The sequence below is a fragment of the Echinops telfairi genome, unplaced genomic scaffold (genome assembly GCF_000313985.2).
Source record: "Echinops telfairi isolate 266 unplaced genomic scaffold, ASM31398v2 ScPeMD7_7409;HRSCAF=8447, whole genome shotgun sequence".
Lineage (NCBI taxonomy): Eukaryota > Metazoa > Chordata > Mammalia > Afrosoricida > Tenrecidae > Echinops > Echinops telfairi.
Window position 1 is genome coordinate 9,445,297 of NW_022111309.1, and position 14,426 is coordinate 9,459,722.

Consider the following 14,426-nt stretch of genomic DNA (forward strand, 5'->3'; position numbering starts at 1 on the left):
GGAGCCGGGCATGTGTGTGTGTGTGTTGTGTTGTGTTGTGTGTTGATTGCTCGATATGAGGCTGCAGAGCCTGGCCAAGGGAGATTAAGGTGGGTCCAAGGAAGCAGTAGGTGCATGTGAGGGGACACGTGGCTGCGAACAGCCAGAAGCTGGGAGGGAGGGCAGCCCCATGGAGGACATCACGCACATCACGCAACCTGAGCTGTAGCTGCAGGTGAGGGCCAAGCGGGGCAGCACCAAGCCTGGCTGCCAAGGCCTCCGAGAGGGTGGCCAGAGACACCAGCCTCACCGCCGGCACTCCCAGCCCTTCGGCCTCCTGGTTGCTCCCAGCCTCCTCGCCGGGTCACAGTGATGCTCTGGTGGTGGGGGTGGGGGGTCCACCGTGGGAACTGTGAGTGGACCTGTGCTGCCCTCTGCTGAACAGTCCTGGAAGTACACGTCCAGTTTCTCAGGATGTCGGATTTTCCCCAAACATGTGGGGCCCACCTTTGGTGGCCACTGGGCTCCCAGCAGCGACCGCCCCCTGGGGCCGCCATTCCACCGCCTTCCAAAAAGAATGGCAGGTGCCCGGCCCATGGGGCGCCCCATCTCCGTGACAACCTGGCGAGCGTAAGGGAAATGAAGGTGTGCAAACCCTCCGCATGGCCGCTGTCCCGAACGCTGGAGGGAAGGAGTCCGCAAGCCAACCTTGCCAGGGTCCCCCCCTTTGCCAACTCACGGTGTGGTCCGAGGCAAAGCGTTGGCCACGCCACATCTGTCGCCACCTCCCCACCCTACCCCATGTCCCACAAGCACATCCCCGGCTGGGAAGTCACCCAGACGCCCAGACAACTGACATGGGTTCCCCGCAGGCAACGGCGGGGCAGACTGCTCTGGGGCCCACGTTCATACGGGACCGCGGGTCCCTCGGGCCGCCTCCCTTGACCACGTCCATTTGTTAAAAGTGGGAGAACCACCTGCCGTGGCTGCGGAGTTCCAATTCGGGTGAAGCCCGGCTGCTGCTCCTTTAGGGGCTCGGTTTGGAGCCCGCAGCTCAGACTGGGCACTAACCAGGGAGGGGGGAGGCCGGGGCCGACGCTTCCAGTAAAAGGCGGTGTTTGGACAGCAGTCCAAAGTCTGTTGCTGTGGGAAATCTTAATAAGCTGATTACTGTAGCACTTGTTCTTAAAATAAAATGGCCCCAGGTCGTGCCAGGTGAGTTTCGCGTTGCCGCAGGATTGTGTTCCTCCGTGGGCAGGAATAGCTCGGCCCTCTGGCCTCCCGGTTTGCTCCGGGCCCTGGCACCCGCCCCTCTGCACGTGTGCGGCCCGGCTGGTCAAACCACCCCGGGCGTTCTTAGCACGCTGCTCTCTCCACCGAGTGGTCAGGGGCGCTAACTCTTGGGTGGGCACATAGGCTTGCCGATTTAGGTACCAAAAACTGGAGGCTTCACAACTGGTTTGGTTTCAAAGCCATTCAACTATCTGTAAAATCCCAGGGCGTGGGCCAATCTCTCCGCCTGCAAGACGGGGCTGCCCTTCCTCTGCCTCGGCCTTGCAGGAGCTGGGCCTGCCCCAAGCTAAATGGCTAGTTAGCAATTGGGTCAGTGCTTCCATTAGGAAATGTTCCCCCCACCCCCAAGAATTTATGACTCTTAAAGCCCCCTCACGGCTGCAGGATGGCACATAAAGTAAATTTTATTGAACAGGGCGGGGCTGCAGAGTTCCTATTTGGGGACCCAGATTGCAAATGCAGCCTCCAGTCTTTCCAGGACGCTCCCCATGGGGCAAGGAAGACATGGGGGGAAGTTAACGGCAGCCCTGAGCAAATGGCTGCTTCGGGCGCCAAGTCAGCCTTCGAAGTGCAGGGCTGTGGGGTGTGGACGAAGTTGTTCAGGCCTGGGGACTGTACAGTTCAATCTCAAGCCCGGCCGGCTGGCACACAGGAGATACAGAAGGCTCCTTTTCACATCTGCCCCAAACCCTGGATGCCCTAGCCACCTGTAGGATGAGCCATTTCCAGCCACACAGCCCACACCAAATGCAATGCCAATTGTCAGCCCGATTCTAGAAATCCTTAGTAACACTTTTTAATATACAAGAATCAAAAGTACAGCAGTTTTACAATGTAGGAAAATTTAATACATACTATATAAACAACATTATTTACATCAGAAATCACTAGGACAGTGGCATTTTTTTCTCACAAATATAAATTAATTACTGTTTAGTCAACAGGGTTTAAAAGTCCACAATTTTACAAGAAACAACAGCCATCTGGCCCCAGGCGAGTGGGGAGCGGATGGGCTGAAGCAGCCTGGACCCTGGGCATGGCAATCTGTGCCCGGCCAGCAGCCAGCGGCCCACCAGGCGGCTCCAGGCTGGGCTGGGTCTTGGTCTGTAGGTTACAGAGTCCCTGTGTGCATTCTTACGTCAATGGCATTATCACCACACATCCGGATGCCAAGGCAGACATCTGGCTTGAATGTCTGCTGAGGATGCGCAGTGTCAGTGGGTCCCGCCCAAGGGCCTAGGGGATGGCTAGTGGGAGAGTGAGCTGAGGGGGGCAGCTAAGCCTGGGGAGCAGCCCCTCGTCACCTTTTGCTTCCTTGGGGTTTCAGTACAATGTGGTAATCCTGGTTTCTGTTCAGTGTTGGCAATCCCCCTCTTACTCAGCCCCTGCTACTTCTACCCAACAATTAAATCCTGCAGAGCTAGACTTCATGGAATACCATCTTCAAAGACTCCTCTGGCAGCCTCTCTCAGCCACAACCGAGAGATTTCTACCTGTGCAAACTTTGGGTTTTCATTTAGGCATACAATTTTCATACTGATTTAAATCAATGAGGAAATGCCCTGTCCCCCAACCCACTCTTGCAAACATAATGCAAACATAATCCAACACCTAAAATAGAAGTTTTGATGGGGATACTGTCATTTTACAATCAATTTAACACTGATCTGGTTGATACTGCCTTTTGCTACATTATATGGCACTAGGCGTCCTGAATGTGAACAAAAGGAAGCTCTTTTCTCCTCATGATGAGACATCTTTGAGCAACAGCTTTGGAAAGAGAGATGGGCAGCCATAGCCTCCTTCGCCCACCCTCCATCTGAAGGAGCAGCTGGCTCCTCCAGGGAACAGTTTGACTTCCCAAGGGAAAGGGACCCGTGGGCCCATCTCTTACCCTACCTCCCCATAAATCAAGGACCGCAAGACAAGCTTGGAATGGTATGAATATTACCAGTGAAAAGCTAAATTGGTAGGTTTGTTTAATCACTTACTTTGTGGCCAGAGTAAAGCCTTCATCTCCTAGCTGCTCCCATTGGGCATTCTCAGCAAGCCCTTGGTGGGCTGGCTGTGCTCAGGCGGCTCCTCCCCAGATCATGTGTAAACAACTCAAGTGCCACCAGAGGTTAAGTGCAAAGGTGGTGGGGCCAATAAAGCTCCAACGCAAGTCACAGGGACCAGCTATCACCTGGAAATTCCATTCTGGCCAGCCGCTCCCCCCACACTGTGTACGGCGCAGTGCGACCGCCCATCAACGCCACCCTGCTTCACTAGGGTGGATTCAACTCAAGGTTTTCTGAGTGAAGGCATTAATGGTGCTTCCCAGAACACCAGCAAGTAAGTGACCATGACTTGACGAAGTCCCTACAGGTCAGTTCAGGAGTTTACCCCCGTGGGAGCCCACAGAAGGGATGAAACACTTACATTTGGCAGGCATAAATTTAGGATACAGGCACACCGTATGTTCAATCCAGTGGTCTGTCTCATCTAGAAAGGCCTTTGGATATGCTAAAAAATACTGGCGGAGCTATCGTTTAAAATGAGCAAAGCTGAAGGCCCAAGCATCCAAACTGTGAAACGTTCTTGAAGGACAACCCTACTCTTCCTGCTTAATCGATGCCTCGTGCTTAAACAACGTGCCTCGTGGTCCTGCCTCAGTCCAGTCCTCGTTGAGGCTTACTACCCACGGCTCCGTCACCCAAACCCTGGATGCTGATCCTGGGGAAAAAACTAGTTTGGGTTTATCTGCATACTTTACTTCATGATCTTAATAAAAGAAAAGAAAATCGAGTATAATTCTAATAACCTTCAACTAGCAGTAGAAACCTGTTCTCCGCACGTTAACTTACTTTCATCGGACCAAATAGCGATCAAGAGATGTGGTTCGGTATTCTCTGCTTCAAGTTGTACACAGCAAACTAAGATGCGCTGTACTCTGACCTACGCAGTGCTGAGCGAGCGCCTCCTCGCTGCTGCACTCTCACGGGGAACCTGCTCGCACAGCACCTGAGGCACCGTCCTGGCAGGCCTGCCGCTGCTGCCCGCTCCTGGGAGTTGACACCCCACCGCAGTAAGAACTCCACCAGGGAGTCCAGGTTCCCGGGCGTGCACACGACACCCTCCTTGCCCTCCCACCTTACAGCCTCATCCTGCCGCTCCCCAGCCAAGCAAGGCCCATGCTGACTTCAACATGCCGAACTCACCGTACTCAAGTCAGCCCAAGGAAGCCCGCCTTCCCTGCCACGGGGGGAAATGGCAGCGGCCCACAAGCGGGAGACCAACTCTTTGAAATGTACAAAGACAGTGTGGGAAAGATTAGTGTCGGTAGGAAAGTGAACATTTGTGGAAGTTGTTCTTTCTTTCTCTTTCTCTTTAGGCCCCGTCTCCCCTTAGGGTGCCACATCATGAGGCTCAAGTGTATCAATTCTCCCAGAATACACGAGGGGCTGCCCTGCTCCCCTTCGAGCCCTATGAGGCAAGAAGCCCACCACTCTGCCTCCACCGTTCTCCCCCACAGCAGCAATAATCACATACTAGTGAATAAAATCATCGCACTCTGCCCAGTCAAGTCCTGGCAGCCTTCACTCATGCCCTCCCCCCTCCTCCCTGGAACGCTGATGGCACTGAACATGGACAGCGCTAGGGTCCCCTCTTCCTGCCCTGGGGACTACCCTTATACTGCTGGTACACAAAGTCATCACTTCCTGCTAGCACCCATAAAAGTAGGAGGCCAGAGCGAGGCTGGAATGAGATGGGGTGCCAAAGTGCAGAAGCGGTGACCCAAATCCACGCTGGACCAGACACAAGCCCTACTCGGCGAAGGGCTCCTCCAGCCGGTGAGCTGACGGGCAGCAGCAGGTCCAGAAACTCGCCGCTGGTCAAAATACCTGGTTACTGTTGGATCAGACCAAGAACATCCAGGTGCTTGATGACGCCAGCCCTTCCCTTTCCAAGCTCTCGCCTAAGTTTTCCGTACATTCCAGTTATAATCCGGGTTGTTTCTCTGTTCTAGTGATCTCTCCAAAGGAGACCTGTGATCCAGGGGTGACTTGGAATCGTGAGGAGATTTCTGAGAAGGTGGTGAGCGAGGATCTGAGACTCCAGGGTGCAATGGCGGGAGAGGCTGTTTATATTCTCCCAATTTGTCTGTGTGGAAAGAGCGGTAATGGTCCGAGGGTCCCTGGCCGTGGTAACCCATAGGTGGGCGGTGATCAGACATTCGTCGGAAATCCTGCTGATGGTAATTTTGAGGCCTAAAGTCATCAGATCTTCGTCGCTTGGAGTCATGATGGTGCCTGAAACAGAAGCCCAAGGATTAGCTGAGAGACTGAAGCCAGATTCCCATCCACGTCTCTATCACCCCATCCATCGGCTCTGTCTCGTGCACCCCTCCTCGGGCATTCTTCCAACAGACTCACGGGCAAACGTTAGCATGGGTAGGCACCAAAAAAACACCTAAAGTAATAATAAAGGAAAACGCATCCTACAAAATGGCCTCAAGCAAGCCCTCAAGAGAACGGTTTCTCTTCAGCTCTAGAATCACTGATGGCTTTGTAAAATCATGCGCCCTTCGAGGAAGCCCTGGTAAGATGCACAAGCATGTTCCCATTACATGAGCCACTCTAAGAGGAACACAAGCCACAGAAATGACTTTATGCTATTAGTAACAGTAAAAGGAATGATCAACATGTATGCACACACATGCATTTTTGGCTGCAGCAAACATCCTACTGAAGAGTGCAGGATTAAATGCTTTGACCCCTATAGCAGAAATAACACTATTTCTATTCAACCTCAATGGGAGGCTCTGGTCAGTAACACTGCAAGAAAAAGAATTTCTTTGCATGAGAGGACATTCTCAGGAATTCACAGTACATGAGGAAAAGTATGTGTTACTTTAAAATAAAGAGTGCTGTGATTTGAAAACCTGTCTGTGGTCATGAGATGGATCTATTGAAGTACTCCCATTGATATTACAGGAGGGCACAAGTCTTACTTTGAAGTAAAAAAAGGGTGTAAGAGGTCAGGATAAAATGTGCCCTCACTGACCCACGGCACTGCAAGGGACAGCACTGGAGACAGTACAGGAAATGTACCTGGCCTGACACTGGGGCAAAACAGGAAGGGAGCAAAGCAACAAAGTCCTGGAGGAATCCCAGTGATAGACTTCAGAAACAGAGGACAGGGCTTGTCACCTCTTCAGACTCGATCGGAAAACATACATAAGGGTCAGCATACAGATGTGGAACTATGCCCTCTAACCCCCACCCCCCCACCCCTTCTTCTTCTTGTCTATCTGTACACGAGGAAAGATAATCTATCCCCAGGAGAAAACAATGGGCCTGATGGCTCGGGGGAGGGGGGTGGGAGGGCAGGAGAGAGGGGGTGGGGGGAGAGAGGGTAGGGGGAGCCAACAAACCCAGGGCCAAGGGAACAACAAGAGATCTAAAATCAATGGCAAGGGCATAGAATGCCTGGTGGGGTTTGATCAAGGTCAATGTAGTGGAGAAGAATTACTGAGAGCCAAATGAAGGTTGAACACAGTAGAGGGACAGGAGGAAAGTAAAAGGAAACAGGGTATACGGTTTTCGGCTGCCAAGTGGCTATTTCACCAGGATATGAGTTTTATCAATGGCGTCCCGCTTTACCAATGTTAAAATCTCGTCACCTTAAAATATAGGCATGCACACATGTAAATATATCAATATATGATAGACATATAGGCCTATGTACATATATTTATATGTTAGGTATTAAGGAAGCAGATGAACATTGGGCCTCTACTCAAGTCCTCCCTCAACGCAAGAACACTTTGTTCTAATAACCTGGCATTCCATTATGCTCACCTTCCCGACACTACAGCTGAAGACAAAATGGGTACACAGCAAATGTGGTGAATAAAGCTGATGGTGCTCAGCTATTAAAAGATAGAGCATCTGGGGTCTTAAAGGCTTGAAGTTAAACAAGTGGCCATCTAGCAGGGAAACAACAAAGCACACATGGAAGAAGTACACCAGCCTGTGTGATCACAAGGTGTCAACAGGATCAGGTATCAGGCATCAGAAGACCCAAAACAATCATACTCAATGGGAACAAGGTGGGTTGGAGTGGAGACCCAAAGCCCATCTGTAGACAATAGGATATCAAGGGTCACAAAGAAAGGATGAGCCAGCCAGGGTGTAGCATAGCACCGACAAAACACACAACATTCCTCTAGTTGCTTAATGCCCACCCTCCACCCCCATCATGACCCCAGTTCTACCTTATAAACCTGGCTAGACTGGAGCATGTACACTGGTAGAGATAAAAGAGTTCTCGACACACAGAATCCAGGACAAATAAACCCCTCAGGAACACAGGATCAGTAATGGGAGTAGTGAGACCATGAGGGGAGGGGGAGGGGTAGAACAGGGGAACCAATCACAAGGATTGATGTATAACCCCCACACCCACCCAAGGGGGATGAACAACAAAAATGTGGGTGAAGGGTGACAATGGATGGTGTAAAATATAAAAACAATAATAAAACAATTTATTAAAAAGAAAGAGAGTAAGATATGTGACTTCAGACCAGTCACTTGGGTCTCCCCAGTGGCTTTCAAACTCTGCAGGCTAGTCTGAGCCCTCAAAGGCCAGAGGAGCCACCCAGTGTGGTCTCCTGCGATCTGGAAGGGGAAGTAGACAGCCAGAAAAGGCAAGGCTTGGCCCAATGTTGGGAACAATACGACTGTCGCTAGCATCTGGTAGTACCCCGTTCTTTCACTCCTGCAGCCACCAGGTGTGCTAGGTTAATTACTCCAGTTCAGCGTCGAGAACAGACTCAAGAGGACATCTTGCACAAATCACACAAATAAGTACAAGGCACTGGACTCAAACTTGACTCGTTTTTAAAAAGAGGACTAGAAAGCACGTTGTATGTGCTCATATGAGCAGGAGCAGATATAAAATGAACCAGTTAACCTGAGTCACATCAGATATAAACCTATCATCCAAAATTTTTCTTTTTTCCTTTAGCCTAAAGTACAAAAACTTGCGGCTGCCATAAAAAAAAATTTGACTACATAGCTACTGTGTGCCCCACACTAAGAGGAGACAGTCGTTCCGGGATCATTGGCCAGTCCTGTAGCAGGCTACTGTGGGTTGGGCACTGGCCAGCTAATCCTAAGGTTGGCAGCTCCAACCCAGCAACAGTGCAGAGGGAGAAAGATGAGGCCGTTCTCTTCTGTGAAGTCTGAGAAGGGGCAGAGAACTACCACTATCTCAAAGTTACAGATTTAGGAGTCACTGGACTTTGGTTCACATCTCTTGTTCTGAGGGTGCCTGAGACTTAGCAATTCAAGACTACCATATATTTGTGGTTTTCAAATTCACAGGCATAGTTCTGCCTTAGTGAATGAGCATTATTGAAAGTTTCACCCTATCTTCAAACCCCATCAGTTGTATAGTGTCCAATCACTTGAGTTTTTAATCTGTACAAGTCAACAGTCCATGTATTTTACTCTAAAAAGCTGTCCTATACACGCATACTTTCCTCATCACTAGAATGTGTGTCCCACAGGGATGATTTATAATATTCCACAATAAAATTATAAAGATGAGCCAGGAACATGGATAATCCATAACCATAGGAATGGATTTTGAACTCATACTTAATTGTAAGCCCAATCAAAGAACGATTCATTTTTATGATACAGCCATATTCAGTATTCGTCCTGATGAAGAGATCACTGCAGACAGAGTTAAGTGTAGTAAAGAAATCATAGCGTGCCTGGCTATCAGAACAAATAGTGTCTGGGGTCTTAAAGGCTTGTCTGAAAACGAGCAGCCATCTAAATTAGATGTCACCTAAGTCCACACAGAAGGAGTACGCCAGCTTTAGTGACCCAAGGATTGTAAATAATAAAATCCAAGACCAGGGGAGGAACTGTATTAGAGCTTAAAATCTGGGCAGGCAGTTTGCAGAAGAAGGTTATGGTTGATCATGAATACCCAAAATCCATTTGCAGTGTCACCCACATGGATTAAGCCTTTAAAGAATCGCCTCCGACTATGCCCACGGGTGTGAGTGGCCTTGCTACTAGACAGAACGCATTGTAAAGTGGATTACTGCTGATGTAATTAGGGTAAAATTTAACACATTATTTGCTCTCCCTTTTTGACCCATTTTAAATTTGTTCTAGTTTTTACTTTCTGCTTTCTTTTGGTTTGAATTCTTTTGTGTTTTATTTTGTATTGTTTTGGGGTGGGGGTGGGGGAGGGTATGTTTTTCTTTGTATAAAAACCAGGATAGGTAAATCTGAGAGTAACTGGATTAATAGTTTCTTAGGGTTATGGCAGGAGGTTAGGGAGAAATGGGGAGCTAATAATAAGCACAGAAAGAAGAACGTGCTCTTAAATGGTTTGTGATGATAACTTTACACAATTCTTCCTAATATGTTTACCCACTGAACTGCATGGCATGTGAATTGTGTTAATAAAACTGCTATAGAACCTTTAAGTATACATTTACAGCCTCAGAAATGCTACAAAGCAGCAGTTCTATTCTGTCCTGTTGGGTCGCTTTGAGTTTCCGGCCTGGAAAGTGATCTGACACAGTGGATTCGGCTGGTAGCAAGGCTGCTATCGTACTTCTATCAGGGCCAGTCCGACTGAGTCATGAGCACCCCTCAGCCCTGCTGTGAAGAGTAGCTGCATTTGCCTCATATCACTCCAAGAGGATCAAAAACACAAACGCCCACTGGAGCCAGATGGGACAAGAGAGAAGAAGAATGAGTAAGGAATGAGGGGTACAGGGTCCCCTGTGAAAATGACAGCTGCTACCACATCTTCTAGAAGAGAAAAAAAGGGAAGACATTGAAATGTTCATGTGACATTTCCCCATTTAATATCATATTGCTAAATATATATGTAGATCATACTGCTAAATACATATCATATTGCTACAAAGTTAAAAAAAAATGTTTTTAGGCCAAAACCTTTCCCCCTAATTCAACTTGACAACCCTTGCAGCTTAAAAACCACACAATTGGTGGCATTTTAGTCCTAGAAGGTGAATTTCAAGAGGCTTTGGGTATGATATTGTGGGCTCCTGGGGGTAGGGAGCCATGGGCTGGTACCCAGATGGCGATCCCTGCTACCTAGGGTGGCTGAGAGTCTAACAGAGAGCTCGAGAGTTGGGGTGAATGATTCTATCTGATTACGAGTTCTTTCTGCAGTTCCTCAGAGGCAGGAAGAGAACTCCTTCCTTAGACAGGTGAAAAGAGAAGACCAAGGCAGTATTCATGGTCCACAGCATGAAACTAAACCACTGCTTTCAGGGGCGCTGCCCATCATTCAGCCTACTCGCCTGATAGCCTCCCCTTCAGGAGTGCCTGTTCCATATACTCTCTGCTTAGCTGGCTCCTCTTCACAACCTAGCTATAACAATCAGCATCTCCACATCTTCCTCAGCTTTCAGAAAAAAAATTCCCTACCCTCGGCCTCCTCTCAGCACACACGCCTGTCCTGTTATCATGATTCTTCTTAACAACCTGAAGACACCGTGATGGCAGGGACATCTGATCCAATTTGGTATCCCTAACTAGAAGGGCTGTGCGGGCACGTCAGAGATGTTCTCTCCCGGAGTACAGAAAGCCCCTGGGAGAGTCAGCACCTGGCGGTCTGGGCTTTCAGCATACCTGTCATAATAATCTCGGTGTCCCCGATGGTCTCGGTCACTGCTATACTGGTCGTAAGGTCTCTTTCGAGACAGGTTGTTGGGTCGGTAGCTCCCAGAGCGGTGGGAATCCATGTGCCGCCGGTCCCCGTAATGGTGGTCCTTGTACCAGTGCTGCTCATACTGATGGTGCCGCTCGCTGCCCCATGGGGGGTTCCCACCACCATAGCTGAACTTCCTGTCCCGCTGCCAGTCTCCTCGATCTGCGGGGAAAGAACGGCCTGTAATGGTGAGAAACGGGGCAGGTCTTGCTTCCACCACAGCTGTCCCTGAAAGGCTGGCACAAGACGGGCAATGGACTTCCTGTTCTGTGGCCTTGTTGCTGTCCGTTAACCCCAAAATGGGATGAGACCTAACACTCTTGCCCTCCACATTCTAAGACAAAAGAAGCTGTCACCTCTCTCCTTCTGAAATGGTCATTAAAAGGGGTGCTTTTCCTTTTCCATACCATCTTACCTTTCTGGGACAGATAGCATAAGATTTCACGTAAAAGAAAAACAAAAACAGTCACTTGACAATGCGTTTTACAAGTTCAAGACAATGTTTTTTCACTTGCATATCTAGAGTTTATTTACCTGCTGCCAGCATAGCTGGGTCTCTGGTCATCTTTCTTGAAGGTATTTCTTTACCAATTCTTAACATTCTTCCCTAGCCTGTTCCCCTGCTTGGGGATGGCGGCAGGGGTGTGGTAGGGTGTGAGTGGGGGTAGTCAAGCCGCAAGCCTGAGGCTGCCAAAATGATTACGACTCCTAGCAACCATAAAGGACAGGGTAGAGTCACTCGTATTTGATTAGGAGCTGAGCACTTAACCACTGCACCACAAGGGCTGCCTGCACTTATCTGGAGTGGAGGCTGTAACAATTCAAACTGTGACCCCTTCCTCCTCAAAATAAATGTACACATGGAACTTGTCTTTGAAAATGGGGGTTTTGCAGATGAAATCATGCTCAGAATCTCATTCTGGACTTAGTGTGGTAACCCTTTAAGACAAGCCCGAGAGGATGAAGATGTGAGACAGAGAAGAAGTCCACATGAAGACGGATGCAGAGACTGGAGCTACATGAACACAAGCCAGCGTAACCCACCCAGGGCTGTGCAGCACCAGAAGCTAGAGGAAGGAAGAGACGGATCCTCTCTCCAAGCCTCGGGAGAAAGCCGCTGACACCCTGATTTGGACTTCCGGTTTCCAGATTGGGGGAGAATAAATTACTGTTGTCTACGGCCCCCCGATTGTGATAACTTGCTAGGTCTATGAAACTAGCACAAGAGGCCTGACCAAAAGCAACTGGGTGGCCTTATGGTAAATCAATCTTTTCCCTCCAATTGTACTAAAACCCAAAGACATGCTATCAAACAAACGTCTCTCTACTCGCTTTGTTGGTCTTTTAACATTTTTATACAGAGCTAATCAAAGGAATATCACATTAAGGAATTTATGCAGCTTAAATATCCAGTCAGTCAGTGGCTCAAGTTCATTGCTGATCGTGGGTGAACAAAACCAGAGGATCAAGAAGTGAAAACGATTTACTACTCAAAACCAAAAAAAAACAAAAAAAAAAAAAAACCAGCAACAAAGACAATGACAACGTCATTTAAGCCAAATGGGAAGTCAGATCAAACAGGGCCTCAAGGTCTGTGGAATAGAGATGCTTAAAATTAAAGCCATATCATTTTTCCCAGACTAAACTGAAATGGTTTTCCTTCTTCTTGAGCATACCATGAGGCAGGTCACGGGTTAGAAGCACTGAGTGATTAAGGTGAATGCCCAAGTTTTACCTAAGACTGCAGCTAGCTTACCCACTGAGTCAATTCCGACTCATACTGTCCCCATAGGGCAGAACTATTCCCCAGGACTTCTGAAACTGTAAATTCTTTAAAGAACCAGACAAGTTCATCGTTCTCCTTTAGAGTGACTGGTGGTTTCAACTGCTGACCTTGTGGTTAGTAGTCCTATGTGTAACCCACTAGGCCACCAGGCCATCTTGCAGTCAGCTTATGAAGGTTATAAAACCAGTGGCACGACGAAGAACACAACATGAGCCTGATACCCGGAAAAAGTTAATACAACAAATACAGCCAGACTTATTGAGACCCAGGAGATAATTCCTACCCATCTTGTAAGGTCATTCAATTTTCTTTCCCAGACAATGAATTAAATTTGAACTACTTAGATTTCTACAAGCTAATAACATGGCGCGCTGGCATTCAGGTACTTACCAAAAACAAAGCGCTCTTGCCCAAAACAAAATACATTAAAAAATATTATTGTCTTAAAACGCCAAAGAACAACAAAATCAACTCAGACCAGAAGGACTAAGATATCAAAGAAGAGAAAACCTACAGAGGGGTGACTTTCGTGGCCACTGGGACACCTGTCTGTGGGGATGGCGTGGAAGTGCTCCAGGTGGAGACCCACCAGGGCGGTCTGCTCCATTAAAGATGTAGTCTCAGAAACCCTATTTACCAGAGTGAGACCACGCCCTGGGACCACTAGAACAATCCAGGGGGGCAATGCAAAAGTAAATACCTACACTGTATCCCAGAGTATGGCCTACAAAAGTTGTTAGTTGTGAGAGGACACAGAATAATTTTTTTTCTTTATTTCTGCAAAGAGGGGAGTAGGCCAAAAGAGATTGGGAGCCTATGCTACACAGGGTGGGAACTGACACAGCGCAGAGGATTTTCTGTCTGTGAGCATGTGGCTTATGTGCAGCTGTTTGCCGGTACGAGAATGAACGCCATCCTCATATGTGTAATGTTTTCATTTCCACAGAACAAACCCCTAGGACAGAAAATAATGCCAAAGGGAATATAAACCTAGGATATCTTTATTAAAAGACTGTAGTAACTCACAGTAATTTGCATATACTGTTCCTTCTCATTTTTGCTGGTCAGAATGGACAAAAGATTAACTTACTGAACAACAAGGAAGAAAGATTCATATTTTCTTTGTAGGTCATCTTGTCATACTGGCTGTTTGAATTTCCTCTTCTGTGTGAATCCCGTATTTCTAATCGTTGCTCATGTTTTCATTTGGTTATCTCTTGTAACTGATTAAATAGGGGTTTTTTAATATGTAATGCAAACTTTCTCCCTTAATCTATCAGTTGCTTTTTGTGTTTGGTGGTTATATTTTTCCTAATCTAAAATTAAAATAAGTTTTCAGTCTTTATTTTGTGCTTTCTCTGAATAAACAGAACAAGATGTTGGAAAAGAATAAAGTTGCTATCTTTGGAAAATGAAATGATTTTTTTCCCTTAGACGAGCCAGTCAGGGTGCAATGTAACAACAATGAAAAATACAACTTTCCTCTAGTTCCTAAATGCTTCCTCCCCCCACCCCACCCCCATCATGATCCCAATTCTGCCTTGCAAGTCTGGCTAGACCAGAGGATGTACACTGGTACAGATAGGAACTGGAAACACAGGGAATCCAGGGCGGA

At 48.0% G+C, this 14,426-nt stretch overlaps 1 protein-coding gene across 4 annotated transcripts in view; it reads right to left on the reverse strand.

Moving 5' to 3' along the window:
- Positions 1 to 2,043: 2,043 nt before the first annotated feature.
- Positions 2,044 to 14,426, reverse strand: part of CHD2 (chromodomain helicase DNA binding protein 2) — a 151,576-nt gene continuing 139,193 nt past the window's right edge. For all 4 annotated transcript variants that reach the window (XM_004709862.3, XM_045296517.1, XM_045296518.1 and 1 more), the window contains 2 exons: positions 10,947 to 11,187; positions 2,044 to 5,564 (listed from right to left, as the gene is read on the reverse strand). In XM_004709862.3, coding sequence (XP_004709919.1) covers positions 5,231 to 5,564; positions 10,947 to 11,187 — 575 coding nt within the window. In that variant the 3' untranslated portion in view covers positions 2,044 to 5,230. The remainder of the gene's footprint in view (positions 5,565 to 10,946; positions 11,188 to 14,426) is intronic.